Genomic DNA, 26,435 nt, shown 5'->3' on the forward strand with positions numbered 1-26,435 from the left:
GATTTATTACTGTTAGGCCTGAAATTAAAGAAGATGGATGGGTTTCACCTGATGGTATTGCTGAGAAATTGGGCACATAAATAAAGAAGTATCCAAAAATCAGAGATGTAATTTCCCAGACTAGTTGATTTTCTGTGTTCACATTAGTATGAACAAATTAACCTTCATGAAGGACTTGTGTTTGGCGCTGCCATTATAATTTACACAGACAATGCAAAATAAGCAAAGATGTGAACATGGTTATATCAGGCTATTTTTATTATTATGACCTTTATGTAAAGTTGTCCTCCCTTTCTTGAAAAGGATACTAGAGGAAGTGACAGGCTAGATATCTGAGCATACAGATACGATACAATGTGCATAAAAGATTAAACAATGTGCATAAAAGATTAAGAGGCGAGATTTAGGTTTGTCACATAGACAAAAAAGCACAAACTGCATTAAGTACAAAACAGTTGTAGTGGTCAAAAATATCATACATTTTATCTGTACAATTTAACAATACCTAGAGCGGACCATAGACTGATCAGAAATGTCAAAATGTAATTTGATAAAGTGCACCTGTTCAGCTCTGTCACGGAGAAGCATTTTAAAACATGATAGGTCAAGATAACATGAATTTATGCAAAATCAAAAATACAAAAAAAATATAGAGCAAGATCTCCCACAACTCACACACATAGGCCAAAGACTGAATGGAATGGATCCTTTGGTGCCCTTAAAGAGCAATGAACATGATTATGATACAACACTGAGGCTGCAAATTAAATGGCATGCATATGCATAGTAGGTGTGTCATCCAACTGTTTGTTCCACCCGAAGGACAGTCTTTACTTGAAAAGTTTACAGAGAAACAAAACAAACGTAAACAAGCTGATTCCACAAGTGCAGTTCTTACTACCCACATAGCTACAAACTGGAATGGATCCAAACCCAACTCTGATCCATTCCAGACTGCACTATTGTCTGGGTAATACATACTGAAAATCATGAAGGAGATGGAAATAATGTTCACAGACAAAATGTAGGTATATGAATCAACAATGCCGAAGTCGACCTGTTCATAACGGCCCTTTGAACTGTTGACAATGTCCTTGAATGTATACGAAGATGCAAGACAGGGCTGGCAAGGCGATGTTCGTTTAAGTGTAAATACACTTCCTCTTTATTGTATTAGTGTTATACCACTTCACACTTCAATGAATCATTGATTAAAATGATAGTTTCAGAAAACATGTTTTGTTCCTAAAACACAGTATGCCTGGCCAACAGCACAGCCAGAACCAGAAGCTTTCCCTCATGACCGAGAGCTTAGGGACTGAACCAGAAAATCACTCAGAACATTTGAGGTCGACCACTGCCCTTTGGCTCAGCATCATATTGTTTTTGGAGACAGTTACACAAATTCCTCTAATTAGGTCCACTGGTCCCTCCCATTAACAAACACCTTCCTGCGTCACACAGGGGACTCAAACAAACAAATCTTTCTGTGAGGATTTGTCCACTGCATGTGGTGCCATGAACTGTTTTCGATATACAATTTGAGCGCTGCTCTAATGTTGATTGAGAATGTCTTGCCTGTACTGTGTATGGTAGGGTATGCGCCCTTCATGAATGACGAATCTGTGGGGTTTAAATGCTAAACGTAAAATGATATCAACGTCTTACCATGACTTGGCTTGGTCTCTCAAATATCATCTCCTCCATCTTCATCTCCCTAATCTGTAATACTCATAATGCATGACCGTGATAGATCTGAGGTTGATTACATGGACTTGGCAGCAACCTTGGAATCGCCTTCATCAGCTAAGCCGCTTTCTCCTTCTAACACCTCGTCAGGTTGATCCCCAGATGATGGTGCACTTCTAAAAAAGTACAGCTATAACATACACATCGCTTGATTTTTTTGTTTGTTGTTTCCTCTGACAGACTGGAATAGTACAGTAAGTTGTGGTCCAAATACATATATATATATATTTATATATATTTTGTCCAGGGCCTCTTGTTTTCTTTGCCACTTCATTCCATTGGCATGTGCCACACCTCGATGCCAACCTGCCTCTCTGGCGCAGCGATTGATGCCCTCCACTCTCGACGGCGGCGGCGGTGAGTGTTAGGACACCCCGCCCAGAGTCAGCACGTCGAAGCAGATGTCACACACGCGCACGGGTTTGTTCAAATCAAACTTGATGATGGGGATCTCCTTCACAGAGCACTTGTGGCAAAGCAAGCGTCCACAGTGACGGCTGAGGTGCAAATGGACACAGAGAAGGGAAAAAAAATGTTTGGTAAAGAATGGTGTATAATATAATATAATATAATATTATATAATATAATATAATACAACATAATATAACATTTTGTTGGAGGCCAATGCTTACCAGTGATGTTTTCTTGTGGTCACTCCAAACTTGGCTGTGCACTCATAGCAGTTTGATCCATCACACCATGGAGGCTCTTTGGATAGCATATCTGCATGAGGAAAGGGAAAAAAACTGACACGGTCATCTCACTGGACACACCATGCTGCCCACACTACACCAGCATTCCCAGTGTGTTTAGTGATGGCCATCTGAGAGCAGTCACAGTGTGTTTAGTGATGGCCATGTGAGAGCAGTCCCAGTGTGTTTAGTGATGGCCATCTGAGAGCCTCACTTACCTAGAAGGCGGAAGAGCAGCTGCTTGGTTGCCACCTGGTAGTTGAAGATGTTGACGCCCTGGTTGTTGTTGACGCCCAGACGAGCGCCTGACCTCACGATGGCACGGCACAGGTTGGCATTTCCTTTCATGTAGGCTAACAGAAGAACTGAGTAGCACACACAACAGCAGCCAATTAACCTGGGATCAAGAAGGTTTCTAAAATAGAATGTGAAGTAAGAAGTGTACAGTACACATCCGCCTTGAGCCCTCGGGCGATCATGGCCACGGTGTCAGGATAAATTCACCACTGTGTCCACCTACCCGTGTTCCCTTCATTGTCCGGTTTGTCCAGGGGGTACTCAGGCATGCACTCCAGGAAGAGCTCGAAAATGGCAGCAGCGTTCTCCTTCCCATAATGACCGAGCACATGCATTGGTGACTGGCCCCTGGAAATCAATAGGCATTATGTACACATGTAATGGTAGCTCATACTTGAGATACAGCTGTCTAGGGCAGGGCTATTCAACTTCATTACCAAGTGGGCCAGACGGGACAACCATTGGGTCTTCGCGGGCCACCCAAAATATGGCGTTGCTAAAATGACTATTGTGGCTATATAGACCCTTTCAACAATAAAAACAAAAACAATGCTTGAACGTTCTATTTGGGCCCCAATCTACTTCCTCTGCATTAAGATAACATATGGAATGTTAAAAAGGAAGTCTTGTGGGGCCAACTATGATGCTGATAATGGAACTCTCTTGAAAGGGTCTATATATATGACGCGAAGCGCAGTGCCTCGTAAGTGCATTAACTTCTGTGAACAGACCACCGTGGAGTCTATCCCGCTTATTCCACTGTTGCCACTTGCGTTGTGTTACTTTCCTGTTACAATTTAAACGTTTTAATCGCTAAAACTTGTATTGTTTGTAGAACTACTTTCTTCCAACACATATCAACTAATTTCTCAACTTGCATGACAAACTGCCGTTACTAGTTCTAAATGGATGGTTGCTACGGCCAAAGGCCAGTCGTTTGTTCTATCCTTTCTTTTACTGTCTATGGTTCTATCTCTCCTGTTGTCAAGCGGGCGTATCCCAAGATTCTGATGAACTTTAGCTTTGAAACATCGCTATTTTACTAAGCCTGCTGTCATCAATCCCGTCATATGCTACAATGTTGCTATGTTCTGAACGTCTGCATTTTACAGCTCGGATGCAACGTGACACCTCATTTAAACTTCACAAGTCCGGCGAATTAATATACAAGTGTGATACGGCCAAAAAAATGGATCTACTTCATAGGTGTGCAAATAACATACGGTTAATGGTCGTTCTAAATTAGGACAAAGGGAAATTCAACCAAGCAGTGGAATATATATATATATATATATATATATATATATATATATATATATATATATATATATATATATATATATATATAGCCACAATAGTCATTTCATATAAACATGCATTCATACATGTGTTCATAAGTATCCAGCTACATTTAATAAGTTCAGTTATTAAATTAGTTATTATCAGTACGAAAATATTGTACTCAAGTAAAAGTACCAATACCTTGATGAAATATTACTCAAGTACAAGTACTCAAGTACCGATCTGAAAATGTACTCAAGTAAAAGTAAAAAGTAGTTCATTTAAAATGTACTTTAAGTAAAAGTTACTTAGTTACTTTTTTTTTGGGGGGGGTACCAGAACAACCAGTTTTACCAGAGACTTTCTAATGAGGAGATACAGCACTCAAAAAACCTCCATAGTAATGCATGTGGTTAGTTTGTAACGCCAATATGGCAGTTGTCTACACATATCACAACCCTTCCGCGGCAAAACGTCGACATGTGAATACATTGAGCCAATCATGTGGTGTGTTGTAAAATACATTGAGCCAATCATGTGGTGTACTGTGAAGACATCGTGCCAATCATCTGTCGTGATCTCGCTGCTGAAGCAAGATTGGTGTCGTGAAGCCTTACGCACACGCATTTCTGCTGAAATAGATGCACGATAAGTGCCCAAAAAGTGTTGCAATATGGCTGCCGAGTGGAGGTACTTGCCTGATAAGGACGTTGAGAAATGGAGATCTATGTGAAAAATCACCGGAGTTCTCCTTTAAGTTTGAGCAGTAGTTGATTTTCAAAGTTAGTTGCATTCATCCTTGGGTCGCTTTGCAGTGAACAGTAATCCAGCACAACTGAAAAGCCCCTCACAAGCAGCTGAGACAGGCAGGCCAATGTTGAGTTGCAGAGAGTTTTTTTTATATTTGGAAACGAGCAGAAGGTTCAGCAGATTAAAGGCCGTCGAACTGGGGGGGAAAGTGGGAAGTATAGGGCCCCAATGGGCCCAAGGGCCGTGGCCCACTGGTTAGCACTCTGGACTTGTAACCGGAGGGTTGCCGGTTCGAGCCCCGACCAGTGGGCCGCGGCTGAAGTGCCCTTGAGCAAGGCACCTAACCCCTCACTGCTCCAGAGCGCCACCGTTGAAGTAGGCAGCTCACTGCGCCGGGATTAGTGTGTGCTTCACCTCACTGTGTGTTCACTGTGTGCTGTTTGTGTTTCACTAATTCACCGATTGGGTTAAATGCAGAGACCAAATTTCCTTCATGGGATCAAAAAAGTATATATACTTATACTTATACAATGGAGGAGAGGGCCCTTGAAAAGTGGAATACAGGGGGCACAACATTTTCACCAGGCATTAGTAATAACTCAGGTAACCCACACATAAAAAATCCAAACAACTCCATAAGTAGAGTCATGTGTAATGACGTGGAATAACACAGGGAAAAAGTATTGAACACGCTAAGAAAAAGCACTAAGGCAAGGAAAGGGAAGAAACGAGCTGGAATCTGTAAGTAGTTAGAGAGTAGTTATCCTTTCTATCTGTGCAAATTAATATAAGCTTGGTTAGTAGCCTACATATTGATGGGCTATAAAAAGGTTTTTCATTACCAAGGTGTCACACAAGAAACATTTCATGATGGATAAAAGCAAAAAGCTCTCCCAAGACCTTTGCAACCTTATTGTTGCAAAACATATCAATGAAACTGGTTACAGATGCATTTCAAAACTTCAGAATCTTCCAGTAAGCAGCATGGGAGCCATTATCTGCAAGTGTCTGCAAGAAACATCACTGCATCATCAACCGGCCTTGCACAGGATCTCCTTGCAATATTTCTGACCAGGGTCAGAAGGATAGTCAATTCCAAGAGCCAAGGACCACTCGGAGAAAGCTCCAGAAAGACTTGAAGGCAGCCAATTCAATTAAATTCAATTAAACAGTTCTGGAAGTAACTAAAGATCAGGATTCACAAGAGGGACCCCTGGAATCTGTTTAGAACAATGGGCCAAAATCACACCTGATACTGCGACTAATAAGTTTCGTCATACAGGAAAATCTCTTGAAGCTGTCTTTACAAACAAAGGCTTTTCCACAAAGTGTTGAAGAAATTTCAGTAGGCACGTTCAATACGTGAACTGGAGCAGAGCAGAGGTGGAGTGGCAAGGAGGTGGTGCCTTGAGAATGTACGGTTGGCGGAGCCTGTTCGAGTCGGCCTGTTCGCCGGTGCTCTTTAGAAAAATAAGGGGGAAAAAAGTTTGTTGTGTGAAATCCGATGGCACGAGCCAGAGAGAAGGTCTAGGCCATGGCGCGATCATGACGGTGTGGAGCGGCCGGAACAGCGGAGGACAGCTCTGCGACAAGGCAGCAGAGGAGGGACACCAACGTCGGTAGCTGTAGCTGTGCGCAGCGTGGTCCGGCTGCGATGGAACTGGAGTCTGCTACCCCGACTGGCGAGACGACGGAGTGGAGCATCAGAGGTGCAGTGCCAGTTACGGTGCTCAGCGCCGGGGAGTCTGTGGCAGTGGAGGCTAAGCCCCGCCAGGTGTTGGAGGAACGTTGCGGTGGTGCACACTGCGAAAGTGCGACCTGAGGGCGTTCTCTGAAGGGAGCTGGGGACGAGACGCGACAGACCAGGTGACTACTAGCACGCCCCGCATTGGGCCGCTGGTGGTTGTGGTTCCCCAGGGTGAGTAGGGCTCTTGCGGTGTGTGCACCCCACCTGCTGTGTGGCAGTGGCAGAGACTAATTGCTGGACTGAATGTGGGAACGCCCGCGCCGAGGATGGCAATGGCTTGTTGGGGGAGCTGTGCAACGCCAGCGTGCTGGACTGTGCTTGAGATTCCCACAATGTTTCACGCTAGGGATTCTGGGAGAACTGAATGATCATCTCAATACCAATGTTTCCCAAAAGGCTTGTCCCAAGGAGAACAGTATTACATTAAACACACGAGGAAACTGAACAGTCCAATCAGTAGACTAGGATAAGCTAGCCAACTATGCTACTTTGTTTACAATATTTCCAGGCTTCAACCAGACAGCTGAATGTGGTGGAGTTGTAATAGAAATAGTAGGCCTAAGCTATAGGCAAATCTGCATAAAGTGTGCTGTCATAAATATCAGACATTCAGTATTCTCTCTTTTTATATCAGGATATAAAATAATACAGATATATTACATTGTAATCCTCTGGTATTCTAAGGTAGGCTATTGAAATGTCTAGTCCCCCCTCCAAAAAAACAACAAAAAAAAACAAAACAAAAATAGAGGTCAAAAATCATGATACAAATCGAATTGTTAGGTTGGTGTATCGTTACAGCCCTACTGTATATCGTTACAGCCTTATCCTCCAAAAATCTTTCTAAATTGTATCAAAAAACTCAGCAAAATCAGCTTAATGAGAGTAAAATGTGACTAAACCAAGTTTAAATAGTGTTTTTGAATCTTGAAAATAAAATGTCAGATATGGACTCAGCATCTCCAGTAACCCCTACAAACATACTAACATTGTCCATTTTGGCCAAGCAGCTCTTATAATATGATCAATATAGGCTATTATGCTAATTTATGCTAATTAGCGCAATTACACAAATTGCCCAACATATGCAAATTAGCATCCGGCAGTTTCTGCATGCTGGGAACCCATACTATATATTTCCATCATAAAATTTTGGTGTACTCAACATTTCCGGGTCCACAATGGGGCTCTATGGGCTGTCCACTGGACTATTAGGCTAATTACTGAAAAAAAAAATTAAGCGTTCAATACTTATTTCCACCATATATTTATTTTACCTGAATATTTTAACTTCCAAATTAAATGTCAAAATGAATGTCAGACGAAATGTAAAGTTTGACTGACTGGATTTTGTATACAAAACATAGTGAAAACTGTCTAAGGTCACTCTCACTCTCCCTTGCTAAAGAGCTAAATGGTTTAGTCCGCCTGCACGATTCATAAGGTAGTCTATCTTTTGTTTATTTAGTTGAGCATCGCTAGTAGTGGACCGCTAATTGTTGTGCTGCTGGTGCAATGTTTTTCTCCAAGAAAGCCAAGTCAGGTTACTAAAAACAAAGGCCAAAACAGGAAAAAGAGAGACATCAAAATGAGGGGAAACAACTGCTAATAAACTTCTTTCCAAAGAAAGGTGAGCACAAACGTCACAACACGAAATCCCATGGTGTTTGCTTGAATATCTCCGCAATCATTGGTGCTAAAACGAACTGAGACAACCCATTGGAATAGCGGAACATAGACTTTCATAGGTTAGGCTAATCTGATGCATCTCGTGATCCAGCTCCATCTCCATCACTTTTTAGAAAGACTGCATGGCGTCAGCTTGATTCATGTCCTGTTGTAGGCTACATGCTGATCATTATCACTAGGCTAGTGGTTTAGGGCGCAATTTTTTTTTCTCTCCCTTTCTGTTTTCGTTAGTCTTAACTTTTTTTTTTACTAAAGTAACGGATGGGATTTTTGATGTAGCGAAGTAGCCTACAATACTTCACTCAAAATGTAATCAAGTAAAATACCGATTTTATAAACTACTTAAAAAATACAAAATACACAGAAAAACTACTCAATACAGTAACGTGAGTAAATGTATTTCGTTACTTTCCACCTCTGCACAAATACTGGATCTGGTGGACATTCCTTTATTCTGAGATACAACAATAGGCTCTCAAAACAATTCCAAACAGACATAAGGGTGCTTAGGCCTATAGAGCAGGTCCAGATTATTTGTGAAATAAACCAGTAAAACAGTGTCATGGGATGGAATATATAACATGGATACCCAACATCTGTCATAGCTCATATTTTTAAAAGAAACCAGAGAAAACTATCCTGACAAAGAATAAGCAGCATTTTAATGCCTCAATCAAGTGATGGGCTAACGATCATTAACATCCAACATACTGACAAACAAGCAGCATCGGGTCTTGCATCGGGTGACGAGTCAATGTTCAGGCGAATGGGCTATTATAGCTCTCTCTTGTTCCGTACAAAAGTGACCGAGACTTTACTCCTTTGCCACTTAACAGTAGGCTATCATTACCGAAATGCATTCATTGCACAGTAAACACTTCGGTTTGTGACTTGATGTTGACGGCAATGTAAACAGTCGGTCCTTTCTGACTAGAACTGCCGTTTTCATCATCAATTTTGTGTTTCAGAGAGACATTGTTAACAAATCTTTAACATTAGGATTACTGCTGCCAACGCGGGAATTCCTGTTATGGGTGAGTTCGTAAATTGCCACACCGAGCGCTCCGAGCACACTGAAACTTTTTAATCATGTGTTATTCTATTTTTAGTGTGTTAGATTGAATTTACAAACGCACCCTATATCTGACAGCGCAGTGTGACAGGCGCGAGCCACGCGACATTGTTTACTTTTGTAGCCAATCACTGCTTATTTTATTGATTATAGCATAGTCCTCCCCCACCTTTCTTATGCAGCCCTTGCCACTTAATCTACTAAACCCCTCTTCTACTGCACTTTTTACCCCCCCCCCCCCCATCCCCCCATAAATGCACAAATAGGCTGACACCAGACATAATTTCACTGCATTTCTTACTTCCAGTAACTATATGCATGTGACAATAAACTTCCTTGTATCCTTGTAGTCAAGAAAACCAGTTGAAGGCAGTTTGTGGGCAGGCCGCAGGTAAAATTCAACAGGCCGCTAGTTGAATAGCCCTGGTCTAGGGTATTCTGGCCCAACCTATTTTATCTAATACCATCTGGCTATTAACCTGACTCTCGCCAGATGAATTTCATTCTGTCTAGCTCCACTCACATCCAACTGAAATCGGTTCCGTTGAGAGTGATTTCGGCACGAGATTGTATGGTAGAGCCAATCAGGATGCAGGGCGGGAGTTTCATAGATGTGACGTAGCGTAGAAGCGACTGTGAGACTGTTCTCAGCGTCAAGGATTAGCTTTGATGTGAGTGGTTGAAGTAGCACGTCAATAGATGACGGACAAGTGGCTTATCCAATCTTATGCAAGGATTTTTTAATAAGGCCCAGCCTTCTGGAGCACCACTCCAATGGATCGATCCCAGATGGATGAGTGGAGCTAGGAGGAACGAAATTCATCTGGCGAGAGTCAGGTCATCTGGCTATATCAGCTGACCACGCAATGCTAATGAGGATTTGTTTTTAATTTAAGATTTATTAAGACAGGTACGCTGGCGAGTCACGCCGCTCCGTCTAGCTTCTTGTTTATGTTTGAATGTTTGTCCTTTTCGTCTTTTTATGTATAAATGTGTCCTGTCGAAGTGTGCACTCTTGAAGATGAACATAATGAGCATCTGTAGGCGCTTTTTTCAACTCGGTTTGTCACTAGCCTAACACCTGTTTGAGTCCGAGACCCCGACCACAACATCCACGTCCACTAGTGAGGATTCTGCCTGTCGCTAATATGCCTGATGACTGCACTTCTCGGTGTCTGGTGAGATATTACATCTGTGGGAGCTGACTGTGAGCTTTTGAGTGTTAGTTGAGCTGAACTGTCATCTGACGTCTGGATGTCGACGTAGTGATGCTAGCTAGCTAACTAACTAGCTATCCACTATCGTCAACCATCAAGACGTCAACGCACAAGCTGTGTCAGGATTTCACCTTGAGAAGCTGCTGGTATGAACTTTTACATCGTCTGCCAAGGGAACTCAAACTCACCATATGCCACCGCCTGCCAACTTTCACACCTCTGCCATCTAGCTGCAGGTCTACGTTTCACCACTAGACTGTCCAGGAGCAACGTACAGGAACATCATGCAAGCGACTTTTTAATCACCATGCCGGAGAGAAGAGAGAGCCGCCCACCACCACGGCCACCGCCCCCTAATCTGCTGGCTGATCTGCTCACCGGACTAAAAGGGGACTTGTGGACTAAACCGCTAGCGAAGCATCATCACCTGCCTGCGGACTTATTGAGTGTTTTTCTGTTTGTCTTTATCTTTGTCTGCATGAGCGCGGAGTCCGTTTGTTTGATGTTTTATGTCTGGTCTTGTTCTGTAAGCCTATTGTCTTTGTAAAGACAGGCTTGCTTTACCGTCACTGTCTATTTGTCTGTCTGTTTATTTGTGTAGCCTATGTCTTGGTGTGATGTCACAGGTAGGCTGGCGATTACGCCGCTCTGTCCGGCACCTGTCTTGTGTCTTTTGTTATGTTGTAAATTGTTTGTTTGTCTTGATGTCACGGGTACGCTGGCGACTACGCCGCTCCGTCCAGCATTGTTTGTCTTCACGTGTCAATGTCTTGTGTGTGGAGCGCTTTGGATTGTACTAAGTACAGGTTAAATGCGCTTTATAAATAAAAATGACTTGACTTGACTTAATAACATGGCTCTATGGACATGCATCATGCTGAGTAGTAGGGGTCGACCAATTATCGGCCGGGCCAATTATTAGGGCCGATATTTAGCATTTTTATAATAATTGGTATCGGTCATTTTTTCCACCGATAAGCCGATATTAAATGGGTAAAGAATGAAACGCGCTACTTTGTCTGTAAAGTGTCTCTCACTCCCTGCATTTGCTACTCTGTGGTCGAGAGCATTGTCCCGCCCACTACACCGTCTGATTTGTTAGTTAACACGAATGCAGCCAATCAGGATCGAAGACTGAACACAACTGAAAGTTTAGGATTCTCACTGAGGCAGAGTGTAGATGGGCTTCAGCTGTACGGAGCTATTTTTCGAAGGTAAGGAAGGTACCTTACATTGCTGAAGTTGCAATGAATCACAATCATCTACACTGAAGTTACAAAAACACCACTTTGGACGCTATTGTCTCTTTGATCCGGATCAATAAGTAAAGCACCCACTTCCTTCATTTAGCGAATTCCCGGTTGATGCACGTTAGCGAGTTTAGCCTAGGCTACTAGTTAGCCTACAAACTCGGGTGCTGCGCGTCGGGAGTTCTTTGCCTCTGCCTCGTCCATTAATTGTGAATAACGGGACATCTCGGCTGACATTATCCCTTAGGCCTACATAGTAAGTAGACAAGTCCTAAATATGCGATAGTGAACGTCAAAAAGTCTAGTTGCTCGTTCAACCGTAACACTTGCCATCACGCATGCACCTCTTCCTCTCCCTCTCTCGTGCACTCACACACACGATGGCAAAGCATCCTCTTTGTGACAGGTCCCTTAACAAGCACATAGCCCATTGTGTAGGCCTAGTCTATGAAAATAATTGCCATCACTCAGTTCTTGGATTAATATCATACACAGGATTTACATGTGATGCAAGTTGAGAGACAATTGTATGTCAAAAGAAAAGTTTGCATAATTAAATGCTTTTGAGTGAATTTTTTGCAGCATATCGCCTTTACTATCTACCCCCCTTTTTGACAACTGACATATCGGTTTTACATATCGGTTATCGGCCTCCTGTTTTGGTAATAATTGATATCGGTATCGGCCCTGAAAAAACCATATCGGTCGATCCCTACTGAGTAGGTTGAGTCCCAAATGGAAAATATGTGCAGGTGCAACACAAAATATGTACTGGTTAAAACAAATGCAAAGTTGTGGAGAGGTTATATTCTATGCAGCTGAGAGCAAGAGTAAGATATACTATATACTATGTGTGTGTGTGTGTGATTATATATATATATATATATACACACACACACACACTATATACTATATGTGTGTGGGTGTGTTTGTGTTCACCTGAGATTGTAGGCCTCCGCATCTATGTTGGACTCCGTGAGGAGCACTCGTACGTTGCCCAGGCGACCATGCATCACAGCCAAGTGTAGAGCTGAGAACAGCCATGAGGAACACAGTGAGTGAGTGAGTGAGTGAGTAAGTGGAGAGAGGGGAGAGAAGCACTTCATGGCATAAACACATTCACAAACCACTAAAACCACCAATCAGCCTCAAAGACCAGTCAGGCTCCCCCATTGACCATGCAGTGGTGTAGCATGGGTGTAGCTCAGCACTCAGACAGGGTCACGAGATCAGTGGAGGAGCAGACAGACTCAACGGGGCATGAGTAGTGGTGGTGGTGGTGATGTCTGTGTGTGTGTGTCGGTGGGGGGGGCACGCCACTCACCGTTGTTGCCGTTCTCGTCGACGGCGGTGAAGTCCACGCCGTTCTCGAGCAGCACGGAGCAGATGGTGGCCAGGTCCTGCTGGGCGGCCAGGTGCAGCGCTGTCTGCCGGTGTTTGGTCAGCTCGTTCACTTTGGCCCCCGCTAAAAGCTGCACATGGCAACACACAACAGAGTAAGAGCTTGAGCATAGCTACTGCTTAGATACAGACCACACACACACACACACACACACACACACACACACACACAGCCAAGCAAAGCAAGATTTTATTCCCATGACAGGCTTTTGGCAGGCTGTGGTCAGGTCAGTTCTGCATATTGCTGATCTCAAATAAGACAACATTTTACTGGGTTGACCGACATGGCTCACATCTTCAAGGGGTTCTTAGAGAGAAGGTTCTCATGAACCAAGGACCATGATTAGCAACCACCATCACAAGGGTTGGTGTAGTAAGAGACCATGCAGACAGGTACACACAATATACAATTACACAGGAGGGAAACTAATCAGGAGCGGTCAGACAAACAACAGCACTTTGGCGGCTCACCAGATTGCGGACGATGATCTCTGAGCCAGCCTGCACGGCCAGGTGGAGCGGGGTGAGCTTGGCAGCGTCCTGGACTCTGGAATTCACGTTGGCCTGGACGCTGATCAGGAACAGCACGCTCTCGATGTCAGAGCCCTGCACAGCCACATGCAGGAAGTTGCGCCCTTTGTTGTCCACCTGCACAATATAGTGTTTGTGTGAGTGGAGACAAAACATCCGGACAAAAACACCTGGATCTGAACAGATGTGAACAGAGATTCAGATCAACATCCCATGCTAGCCAAAAATGCCCACTTGCTATGAATCTGACAATGTAGTCTACAATGCTTTCCCTTCCCACATATAAAAACATGTGAATGGATGTTGGTGCAAGTGCACATGGCTTGCCCACACACACACACACACACACCTGCTCGGCTGCTCCCGGCTCTCTCTTGAGGATGGCCTCGGCGGCCTTGTTGTTCTTGTGGGTCATGGCGCAGGCGAAGGGCGTCATGCCCTGCCGGTCGCGCAGGTTCAGCCGGATGTCCGGGTGCGAGATGAGCAGCTGGATGATGACGGCGTGCTGGTTGCTGATGGCCACGTGGATGGGCGCCCGGCCCTCAGCGTCCTGCCCACGGCAGAGGGGACAGGAGAGCAGAGTGAGGGGTCACAGAGAAGCAGGGATCAAGGGGGACAGGGAGCCCTGATGGGGACTCCATTCTATTCAGCTATACTCCGCTCCAGTGCATTCTGTCAGCAATCTAATTGAAATCCACTAACAAAGTTCTTGAAAATGTAATGTGTCTAAAGACATGACTGCATTACAACCAAACATCGGTCACCAAGTAAAAAGCTGATCTTGGGATCTTGTGCAGCAGAAAATAGACCCGTTATTATCCACAATCGCCTCCCTAACATCCCCCCACCCCCACGGAAGAACCATAGTTCAGAGACCAACACTGTGTGTGACCGACTTGGAGGCGTGTGACTGACCTGTGCGTTGACGTTGGCCCCAAACTCCAGAAGGCACTGGACCGCCTCCTCCTGGCCCCAACAGCCAGCCAGGTGCAGCGGGCTCTGACCGTCACGAGCCTCCTCGTCCCCCTCACCGTTAGGGCCGGGCTGCCGCGGGCTGTTCACGTCACACCCACTGTACGCGCACACACACGCGCACACACACACACGGATGAGGGGGGGGGGGGATTAGACAAAATACAACAAACATCTCCGGCCTGCAATGACCAACCAATGGGTGACTACCCATCAAACACTTCGCATACTTCCCAATAATGCTTCATTTTACAACTCCTACACAGATGCTGGCAACAAGGAGCCACAAACAGTGCAAGGTCTTTTGTGCAAGGTGCAATTGTCTTAACTATATCAAATAACTGACTCAATGCAATCACTATTTTCCTTCAATAGGAAATCTTGCAGTTACAGGAGTAATGTAAGGATGAGCACCGACCTGCGAATCAGGAAGCAGGCGGTCACCTCGTTGTTCTCATCGATGGCGCGATGGAGGAGAGTCTGCTGGCACCCCCCGGGGCCTGGACTCCAGCAGGTGGCATCACAGCCATGCCTGACCTATCAGGAGCAAGCACTCAAAGACTTAACCAATGGCATACTACCAGACATGTACGCTCCACCCCCAAACACACACAGAAATAATTAGACTGTCGAGTCAAAAAAGGACCCAACTTCTTCAAGGAAAGTGCAACTGTTTTAGCTTCCTGTTTCCTGATCACCCTCGTGATGGTTTTTACTGGACAATACTTGACCATAAAAGCTCAGGGCCACCGTGGCCCTCGTCCTTACCAGCGTCGAGGCGATGTCCTCCAGGTTGCTCTGCAGGGCCAGCCACAGGGGGGGGTTGCCCTTGTCATCAGCCACAGACATGTCAGCCCCGCGCGTGCACAACGCATCCACCACCAGGGGGAGCTGGTTGCTTATGGCCAACTGCAGAGCTGTCTGTCCGTCCTTGGTCCTGAGCAGAGACAGTCACACGTCAGTTACTTTCCACTAGGCACGCCACTGCCATGCCAAAGCATGAGACTGACCAGTTCAAATCTTCAACAGGAGTATCACACTAGCCACGTTTACATAGACACTTCTATTCCGATTAGAAACGGAATAATGGCTCAATCTGTATAAAAATTGTCAGATAAACACCTAAATCGGAACGAAAATTCCTGATCTAATCAGTTTTCATCGGAATGAAAGAGGTGGTGTAGTCCGCTCCTATTCTGAATGAACAGTCATGTATACGGTCATTAGGATTGACTGCTGTACCTTCTCAAGGAAAAGTAGGCAACAACAGCTATTCCGATCAAAGAATCAAAGATTCTAAAGCGCTTGAGAGCACCTGATCGGAATAGAACATACCCCATGTAAACGGAATAGTACTCGGAATGACCAAAAAAAAAAAAAAAAAAACTGTCCGCGTAAACGTGGCTATTGATTATACTCGCTGGCAGACACAAACACACACAGCTGCAGACACCATGGACGCATAGCTGTTCTTATTATTATACTTTCTAGTCCACTCCGTCCGTGCACAGTTGGTGCCCTTGAAGCGTAGAGGGTACAAAGACAAGAGCTGTGCGAACACCCTCCGGTGACCAAATCTGTGTCACTCGGACTGTAGTGGATCCTGACGTACTCGCGGACACTCAAAGTATGACACTGGATTAAGTCCACTAAATGCCCATTGTTCACAAAGGGCAGGCCAACTAGTTTGTTGACCCCTTGTTCTGAGGGCACTGGTACCTGACGTTGATGTCCGCCTGGTGTTCCAACAGGAATAGGGCACTCTTGCTGTCCTGCCTCTGGATGGCCATGTGTAGAAGGGTCTGCCCGTCTGACATGGGGTCATTAATGGCCGCCCCGGAGCCCAAGAGCTGGGCAGCAATCGTGTGCATACCTAGTGATGGCAAAACAACCCCCACATAAGCTTCATGTTTGCCTGTCCCAGAAATGCATTTCTGTAACATCATATTCATTCTCACTTCAATCAATTAATGTTCATTTAGCTTTTTTGACTTTTTTTTAGGCACTTAAACTGACCTACAATCATCTGTTGATTACAGTACATAACATCCCATGATTATTGATTACTTCAGTGATACACTTCTGAATTTGATGACTGAGACATCTGTTTGATCGAAGACGAACCTACCTGTCCATAGGGCAAGACCCAACACGGTCTGATCCATGGAGTCTTTGAGACTGAAGTCTGGAATGATCTGTAGGTTGTTTGTGGCGTGGAGTGCGTTAGCTGCAAGTCAGTACAAATGGTTGTGGTTAGGACTCAAAATAACACAAGACAAACTCATGCTCCAACATGCACAACATGATGATGATTAATAATTATTGCATAATGATTGCGCAAATCCATCAAGAAGTGTTCAGGTTAGCTTTTGATCATTCATTTCAATTCAGTTTTATCATAACATCGTAACTGAAGAGTATGTCTCAAAACCCTTTCCAGAGCTCAGCTTGCATTTGACCCTTGACCTCCGTAAAAGCCAAGCATTACAGCAAGAACATGTCAGTGTAACAGGTGCTGGTCAGGGAGCGATGTCCGGGGCCGTACCTTTCTGTTCCAGGATGACGGACACCACGTCGGGGTGGTTGTAGGCGATGGCCATGTGGAGGGGGCTCTGGAGGGAGACGCCTTGGCCACGCTCCCCACTGTCCGGCACGGCGCTCTGGGTCTGCAGGTTGGGGTTGGCCCCCTGCTGGAGCAGCTCGGCCGTCAGGTTGGCCAGGCCACAGCGGCAGGCCGTGTGGAGCGGAGTCTCTCCCTACAGCAGGAGGAGAAGGACAAAAAGGATGGCTTTAAGCTCTGCGATGCATGCAAGATGAGATACAAAGATGCCCACGCTGTATGTTGAGCTAATGTTTTCATCAGTTTTATTCTGGCAACATTTTTTTTTTATCCAGAGCAACTTGCAAAAACTAAAACAAACACACACAACTATCAAATTGAACAAAAGAGTAGGTTTACCAAGCTTATGACCAGACTCACAAAAACTGAATAGACTCAAGAAGAAGATAGCTGCATAAAGTACTTGAGCTCCAGCCAAAAGGGCAAGGCTGAGTGCTGTAAAGTACAAGTACTTCTCTGCTAACATTCTGTAAAATACCAGCCATCAGATTCAGCTTGTGCTCCAGCTATCCTGAGAGGACACACTGTGACAACAGCATCAAGGCTACATGGTTCCAGTTCCAAGCAAGGTTCACATCATGTGAGCATATTTGCACAAGGTATACGTTCACACAGCTAGGTCTTTTTTTACTCTGGAGTCTAGACGGACACTCCACAAGCACAAATGCTCCTCCACTGAAAGACCACTAAGCACTGTGATTCTGCTTACCCATTTGTTGGTGTGGTTGACCTTTGCTCCGTGGGTAGCCAAGAACAGAGCCGCAGCCTCACTGTTGGCAAGGGACGCCCTCTGCATGAGGCAGTTATCTAGTAGCACAGGAGACAGTTACAGGTTAAACACACACACACACACACACACACACACACACACAGGTAGAGGCAGGCACCAAGAATTTCACCTTGAATCCAAATCTAAAAATAGACCCAATTTTTTTTTTGGTTTGGTTATCGGACTCCAGGTGCTATTAATCATATCTGCAGGCAACACAGGAAGACAAGATCATTTGGAGGATGCGGCTGGGCTGTGTGTGTGTGTATATATGTGTGTGTGTGTGGGGGGGGGAGGGGGCGTACCTGTGGCTGAGTCTGGACCATCGGGGTTGCTGCCCCTCTGGATGAGCTGGGCGGCAAAGCTATTCTCGTCAAACGTTGTGCCGTTGACCACTGGCGCGTTGTCTTCGAAGGGGTTGACGGAAGGGTCGGAGGCCACGGTGATGTACTGGATCGCCAGCCAGAGCGCCGTGCTGCCCTCATGGTCCATCAACTCCAGATCTAACCTGGGGGGGGGGGTGGGGGGGGCACAGCAGGGGCAGGCGATGGTGGTCTGGTGTTATATGGCAGCGGTTGTTAGCCAGGGCTCTGCTCTGATGGTGTGGTGTGTTGGTGTGAGTAAGTTTGTGGTTCGTTGGACTTACTGTTTGCACTGGAGGAGTTGCTTGAAAACTGTCTCGTTTCCTGAAACCACAGCTTCATGCAAAGGGGTTCTGAGGAAATGTTTCGAGAAATACAATCAGACTTCTGCTTTTATTTAACCAATGCGAAACAGCTAACAACCAAGGAATAAAAAAAAAACACATTACTGTTGTTTCCCTTTAAAGGACCCATATCATCTTTTATCAAATGAGCTGACATCTTCATTAAGGGTTTGGACTACATTACCCACCTGCCCTTGCTGTTTTGCATGTTGGCATTGGCACCGGCCTTGAGCAGGGCCTCTGCGATGCTCGCCATGCCCTTCATGACCTCCTCGCTGTGCTTCTTGGGGCTGAAGGAGCACACCAGGTGCAGCGGCGTCTCCACCGCGCCCACCGTCGCCGCGTTGACCTGCGCCGAGTGCCGGATCAGGAAGATGGAGGCAAACTCATCCCCTGTGGATTCAAGTCAATTTAGCTTTAGCTTTATCAATATAGCACCATAACAACAAAAGGTCTCAATACACTTTACAGGCCCCAGCTTGAACGTGAGTCTTATGATACACGTGATGATACATGGGGCAACTTTCTGAGCAATGTTGCTGGGCAACCACATAACCAGTTCCATGTGTTCTGGTTGCATGATCATGAAAATGTGTCTACTGATGATTGAAGTTCTTTAGACAAATAATTGTTGACCAATATCAATGGGAACATGCCAGAACCACAATACTTAGGATGACTGCCCAGCAACATTGCACAAAAAAATTGCATCATCAGCTTAAAAAAAGCAAACACTAAGGTGACAGAGGCAAGAGAAACTCATTCCCTTCTAGGAAGAAACCTTTGATCAAGACAAGGGGCAACACCAACAGCACGGTATATTTTTTCACATCTTTTGGTTTCAAACATGGAACACATGCACACTTCATTCAGTTGGGCCTCTTCCCATTTAGCCAGAGGTCAACACGTGTTCCTACCTCGCTGGATGGCTTTGTGCAGGAGGCTCCAGCCACTCTGATCCACCATGTCTACGTCGGCCTTGTTGTTGACTAGGGTGGTGGCTATGCTCTCCAGCTTGCGGGACAAGGCCAAATCCAGAGCCAGATCTCCATTGTTGTCGAGCTCATTGAGCTTCCCTGGCAGCTAAGAACAGGAACATTCATTCCAAGTCAGACTCATTTGACTTCTGTCCACATTCTCCATATGACAACATGACAGCAGTAATTCTCCAAAACGCTTTACTGTGAACAAACATCAGTCATGGTGGACATACAGCATGTGGAATAGGAAAGTCACACACCTGCGAGTCCATCTCGATGAGGTAGAGGAAGACCACGTCTTCACGCTCCACCTTGATGGCTTTGTGGAGAGGGTACTCCGTCTTGGACTTGATCATCTTGTAAAGCAGCTGAGCGCTCATGGTGGTGAAGTCCTCTTTCCTCAGGTCATCCTGCCAGAGCACAAGTCACAGACGGACCACTTCAGTAATGGGATGATATCATTACTCATACAGAGAGTGACAGAACCATTTCTGTCATCACTCACAGCTTCAGGGAGGGCACGTTATACGTTATATGAAGTCACTGTATAAATGAATGTGTCAGTGCGCTTTGCCAATCCCCTGGGAATCCAATTATCTTGTCAAATGGCTTTAATCGCAGGTGGAGCGTCGAGTAATAGTGATGTAAGACTTGATTTAGCCTCTTAGAAGTCAGAAGTCAAGCCGTGCAAAATCCGCCAGGATAGAAAAACAACCTGAGCGACTACATGCAGATTTTCCTCTGATGTGAAGTCTTCGACATGACCAGAGCAATGTGGACGACCTGTATGACCGCCTCGGGACTTGGTCACAGAGACTGTGCTGCGTGATGAGGTCCAGTCACAGTGGGCCAGGTGGCTGCGGAGAGGACAGACAGCGGAGGCTGACTCACCCAGTGGCTGGCGATGATCTCCCCGCAGTAATTCATGAGCGTGGTGGCGTCCAGCTCTTCAGCCGTCTGGTAGAACCGAATGCAGTTCCTCACGTTGACCGACGACATCACACCTTTCTCACACCTGCCATACCATACACACCAGGTTAACACTTCCAAAACTTACAACAGATTACAAATGATTAATTCCCAGTTACAATGGTAGGAAGTCAGAAGTGAAAAGTGAAGCCTCGAGACCAAAGAGTGATCATACTTTCCAAAGAAGGCTTTCTCAGTTCAAACTCTTTTAACAATAGCAACGAATACAATGTAAAAAAACGTTGGTTAATATTACATGACTATAAAAGTGTATTTATTATTAATAATAATACAATAATAATTATACAATTAATCTGGGAGCATAAACGTTCATTTTAAACTAGCCCGTCATGTACAGCCTAGAGGTTTTTGTATTGTAACAGTCAGGCATAAAACCAAAAACATCAAGTTCAAAAGTAGAGAGTAAACCAAACAGCAAACGGTAAAGTGTGTGAAGTGATAGGCACACAGATAGTCACACCTTCTAGAGGACTGAGTGATATCATTAATAGACTGCAACACATACTGGCAATGTATAAAGACCCTGAGATATTGCTGAGTCATGACAATAGTGTTAGCCCCAGAACATGTATGAGTTAGAGGGCAAATTGCCCAGCACGTAGCACAGGATTTAGGGCCCATGCTCTTAAATTCCTAAAGCCCCAAGTTCCTCAGTCCTGCTCAGGCACATGGCAGAGCACAAGCAACAGCCATCACTTCATCTTGCACTCTTAATGCAAGATTGATCACAGTGTGGTCCAATCAGCCTGTTCCTTACTCCACACACTTTGATCAGGGTGTCTTTGATAGGGTAACTGACACAGGGGCGGGAGACCCTGTCCAAGATTATTATCAATTTGACACCACTTCCCTCTTAACCACCGCTTCCAAAGTAATTAGTCCCAAGGGCATAATTTAATGACTTGCGTTTATGACAAAGGCTGTCCACATTTTCAGAGCCACTGCTAGACTTAGCACTACTCCGTTTACACCTACAACACCTACAGAGGAAAATAACATCCCCTGACATTTAGAAACGCCACACTTAACAGCCATCGACATTCAGCATTGACATTCAGCAACCACTAGTGAGAGCAGACAGGGCTTAAAGGTGCAACAGCGATGTTCAGCAACTACTGGTAAGAGGAGACTGGGTTTAAGGTGTGATGCATTACTGTTAAAAAAGAAAGAAGGGAGAAAATAACAGACAATGGTCTGGCATCGGAAATAAAAAAATAATCAAGACAATTCAGGGAGCCGTAACAGATGTCTAAAAACAAGGACTAATAGATTTAGGAATAGCTTCTTTGCCAAAGCAATAACAGTCTTAAATGAAGCTAAACTTGTTTAATGATGCAGATTGCAATGCTACTCAGCACTTTATCCACATTAGATATTTATTATCCACTTATTGTGAGAATGGGCAAGTGGCGTTTTTATATTCATGGATAGGATGCGCTCGCAGGAAGATGAGAAAGTGTTTGCTATGAATGATGGGTGGGATGTATTCAGTACATGTGCGGTTGAGAATGTGGGCGTGGATGTTCTGATGTGTGTGTGTGAGATGATGATATCTATATTATATATATATATATATATGTGTGTGTGTGTGTGTGTGTGTGTGTGTGTGTGTGTGTGTTGCAATGATGACGCACCTTACTAGAGTGGTTCTACAATTTCATTGTACTCAAATGCAATGGCAATAAAGGCATTCATTCATTCAATATTAAGCATGCTTCATCTAAGAAAATCCTTTTAATGGCATGCTATTCACTGCTCCCTATTCAATTCTGCAATATTACTTCCTGTCTTAAAGGCAATGCGGCGGCTTATTGCTTCTTTGAACGCTGAGCAGGGGGGTGGGGTGGGGGGGGGGGGGGGGGGTCGTGCCCACCTTTCCCGCAGCACTTGCAGCTGGAAGCGGTTGGCCAGCTTCATGAGGTCTATGAGGAAGGCATCGTCTTCACTGAGCTCCAGCTCGTCCGTGTAAGCCCAGTGTAGCATCGCCATGGCAACCTCTGTCTTGGCTTCTAACGAGCCGATCAGTAAGGAGAGAGTGCCATGGAGGAGGGAGACAGCGAAGAGGAAAATACACAACGGCCATGATTAGGAGTCGGTACTCCATACCAACTTTCATATGGTTTGTTATCAAACCAGCTTCATACAGTCCACAGCATAATATTTTTGTTGTTAATTCATTCATATACAAATTCACATTACTGTCTACATTAATGTTACAACAGTGTTTCCCATACATTGACTTATTTGTGGCGGCCTACCACAATATCAACATTGACCACCACACAATGATTTTCCAGGTTGTACTAAAAATTGTGCTTAAATCTAGTTAGCATCATAACCATGCTGCGCTAATTTGGTAAAAACCATTGCATTCAAGTTAATTCTGCAAACCTGCCACACAAATAGAATTCAATTCTGTGGGAAACACTGTACAATATTAAAACATTTTATTTAAAACAGCTAAACGTGCTCTATGGCAAACAGAACAAAACTCAGTTTAGTCTTCCACGCAAGTTTGTGAATTCCTGAGCAGGTAGTGGTCTGCTCTTACCTGACAGGTCCAGTTCGGAGGTGGAGGCCATGTTGGCCAAGCTCCACACATCACTGCGAGCAGCCAACACAAACTTATGGGCACTGAAGCTCTGGTCTCCAACTTTCACTTTTAAGTCACTGAGGAGATACCACACAAATAATTAACACTTATGTAGAACACGACACTTCCACCTCCACCTCTATAAATAACCAACGCAATTTAAACTGCTGAGACAAAAACAAAGCAAACTATTCCTTCATGTAGGTGAACTCATTTGCACTGGTGAGAGCATTACTGATGCAGGATACTATTCAATTCCAAAACAACACTGCAACAAAACTACACCAACGGTTGTGAATAATAAGTCAATAAAGACATCTCACACTCATCAACCCCAGTGTTCACAACCCACCAGCATCTACCCTGACCAGGCAAAGCACCATGCCCAGAAGAACCCAGAGGAACCCAGGGTAGATGGACCTGTGGAGCGCCCTGGTCTCAGCCTCACCTGTACTGGTCCTGCTGGTAGAGGTCGGCCACGATGGCCAGCAGGCGGCTGATGAAGGAGTCGCTGACGACCGAGGTCCCCGGGCCTGAGGCCTGGGCCGCCAGCACGGCGCACTGGCGCTCCGTTTCCACCAGCTTCTGCTGCATCTTCACATACTCCTGCCGCAGCAGGCTCAGGTGCTTCTGCAGCTTCTGCACCTCCTCTGAGAGAGCGAGAGAGGGAAGGAGGGAGAGAGTGACAGAGGGGGACAGAGAATGTGAGAGAGAGAGGGGGGGGGGGGGAGGGGGGGGAGAGAGCGGGGGGCACAAGGCAGGGACAGAAGACACATCAGTGAAAGGACTGGTCATTGTAGATGCCCATCAAAGCACGTGGGGAACAGGTAGAGAGTCAAAGTTGACTTCCTCAAAGTGAATGCCTGCCTGAATGGGAATACTTGAAAGAATCTTTTCCAGGCAGTTTTCCAATGGCTAAATTGGTGAATTATGCCACAAACTGTGCTAAAATGGTCTGTTCATTGGAAAGAGATTTATTTCAAACATCAACATCATTAAGGAGGAGGAGCATACTAGCACTGTTTATGGTTGCTGTTGAAGATAAATCAGATCTAAAACTAGGCTATGCCTTCCCTGTTTAGTCTCCCATTAGTCTAAATGAACAACAGATTGTATCAGTGTTAGTATAAGCTGATTGGTCCTGTAGATCACATGGCTGAGCTTGATACTATCATGGCCACTGGAGGTTACATTAATATACAGTGAATCAAACAGCATTCACCACCAGGAGACAGAATGCTCTGCAGGGATATGTCTGTGCTGAGCGGGTGAAGTTTCATGTTCCTGAGAAAGTGATTCATGTCTTCACTTCCTGAAAAAAGTGATTCATGTCACAATCCCTGCAATCGGCAAATCAGAGCTGAGCTTCCCCCCTCGTCTCAACTTCTGAGACACTCCTGCTTCCTTCCCCCTTCTTTCTTTTGTGGGCCCTGAATGCCTAGTGGTTTCCACATAGCGCTGATGAGGCAGTTTGCCTCTGCCCGCCCTCGGCACTGGACGAGGCTGACGACTGGCTGGCTAAGGAAGTCACTCCCAACCACCTGACTTATACTCAACAGGAAAGCTCAATAGTGCAAAAACAGCAAGTTTTGGCCGTAACGTGACAAAAAAGCAAGACCTCAGGATGACATGAACAAGGCCCATAAAGGCCATAATGCTTATGCAACTTGAATAAAAATCCAATTCTACTAAGTTACCTATCTTGCAAGGAGACTCAAACAGGGCAATAAAGTGTTATTATGAGCATAAGAGAATTGTAGTCACCTGAGCGGTGGGAACAATGAACTCTTTATGCAAGATCTGGAAAAATAATCTGGAAAAATAATGGCATGTCTGGATAAAACACAATTTTCTTTTTTAATGTGAAAGGTAGGCTGGACTCCTCATTGCTTAACCTTTGGACAGCAAACCTATAATGGGTAAGACTTCAGGATTAGTCCTTAATTTAAGGTGGCAAAAGAAAGTTTGAAAAGCATTAGCCTAGACTCTTTCCCTTTTGCTGCACTTAAACCTGTCCCAGCGCAGATGCAAACGGCAGGCTGGTGCTGCTGATAGAGATAACTCTGATAATGGCAACGGAAACTTTACTAGTGACAGCGAAGAGTCAATCAACCTCGCATTGAATTCCTGAAATCACAACCTATTTCGCAAATTATAATTCTGTTGATGGGCCTCAACATTGCTTTTCGCACACTATTTCATGCACTTGATTGATCCCCCAAAAATCTCTCATCGCATTGTCGATATAATTTTACAGTGAAACGTAAGTCTACATACTAAATGTGTTACACTCAAGGTAAGTTGCATACAGCCAGATAGCCACATTCACATACAGCCATTCCAAAATGAATGAGTGCAGGCTACTTTAATTGCTGCGGTGTCGGCAAGACAAGTGGTCTCTTTTGCTGAACAGGTTGTTAGAGGACACATTTTATTGGCAAACGGAAAAAAACGATTCTGTTTATTAATAACAGACAACATAGTCATAATCAACACGCCAAGAAACGTTGGATACTGTTAAACCCCATGTGTAACATGCTAATAAACGACACCAGAACTAGTCCATGTAATTTACACCAGTGCACTCATTGTCTAACCATTCTCTCTCAAGGGCGACCTATATAAAAATTAACACAATTGGCAACCATAACACTGTAGCGACGCATAATGGTACCTGGCGTACACTACGACTTAAAGGGATTTTGTACCAGCAGCATTTAAACACAACCACCGTAGTATGGAGCCACAAGTCACCCGGCAAATTAATAAGCCACAGTACCACCGCCCAACCCACCACTTGACTGACAATCCTAACTCAGGAGGTGAGCTTGGAAAAATTAACATAAAAACGATGACGCCAAAGTAAATTAGAATCATCATTCTTTCTACTCGACACGTCTAAGTTTCAATTTTTCATTATGCAGCCGATATCCACACTAAATAACGCCTCGACAAAAGCAGCTTGGGCGTGAAAATATGAAAGAAATCAGTCACATACCTTCCGCCATGTTGGATCCGTGGCTAGTCACCCTCTATCGCGAGAGAACGTAGTCAAGAATGTTTGGGCGGGGCAAGGAGCAACTCGTCAGACAAAAACAATCCAATTAAAACCATGCCGAAGCGCACAAC

General features: G+C 44.9%; 1 protein-coding gene across 1 annotated transcript; it reads right to left on the reverse strand.

Annotated features, from left to right (window-relative positions):
- Positions 1-235: 235 nt before the first annotated feature.
- On the reverse strand, positions 236-26,381 carry ankfy1 (ankyrin repeat and FYVE domain containing 1). The gene is made up of 25 exons (XM_042091462.1): positions 26,305-26,381; positions 23,755-23,956; positions 23,265-23,383; positions 22,587-22,722; positions 20,615-20,738; positions 19,984-20,133; positions 19,661-19,826; positions 18,932-19,136; positions 18,684-18,752; positions 18,343-18,545; positions 17,978-18,075; positions 17,194-17,404; positions 16,777-16,875; positions 16,368-16,521; positions 15,417-15,585; positions 15,067-15,185; positions 14,592-14,748; positions 14,026-14,226; positions 13,617-13,793; positions 13,069-13,216; positions 12,684-12,774; positions 2,962-3,086; positions 2,660-2,806; positions 2,382-2,472; positions 236-2,246 (listed from the first exon to the last, which is right to left on the reverse strand). Exons 1-25 carry the CDS (start codon positions 26,312-26,314, stop codon positions 2,114-2,116), a joined length of 3,504 nt encoding a protein of 1,167 aa, XP_041947396.1. The 5' UTR covers positions 26,315-26,381; the 3' UTR covers positions 236-2,113.
- Between the last annotated feature and the right edge of the window lie 54 nt (positions 26,382-26,435).

Source organism: Alosa sapidissima, chromosome 5, assembly GCF_018492685.1.
Source record: "Alosa sapidissima isolate fAloSap1 chromosome 5, fAloSap1.pri, whole genome shotgun sequence".
Lineage (NCBI taxonomy): Eukaryota > Metazoa > Chordata > Actinopteri > Clupeiformes > Clupeidae > Alosa > Alosa sapidissima.

Bases quoted from the DNA above. Each gene is read 5' to 3' on its own strand.
- ankfy1 (XM_042091462.1), bottom strand. The intron at 17,405-17,977 runs GTAAGCAGAATC...CTCCTGCTGTAG, and splicing joins TCAACCACACCAACAAATGG to GGAGAGACTCCGCTCCACAC. The intron at 3,087-12,683 runs GTGAACACAAAC...ATTGATTTCCAG, and splicing joins GCGGAGGCCTACAATCTCAG to GGGCCAGTCACCAATGCATG.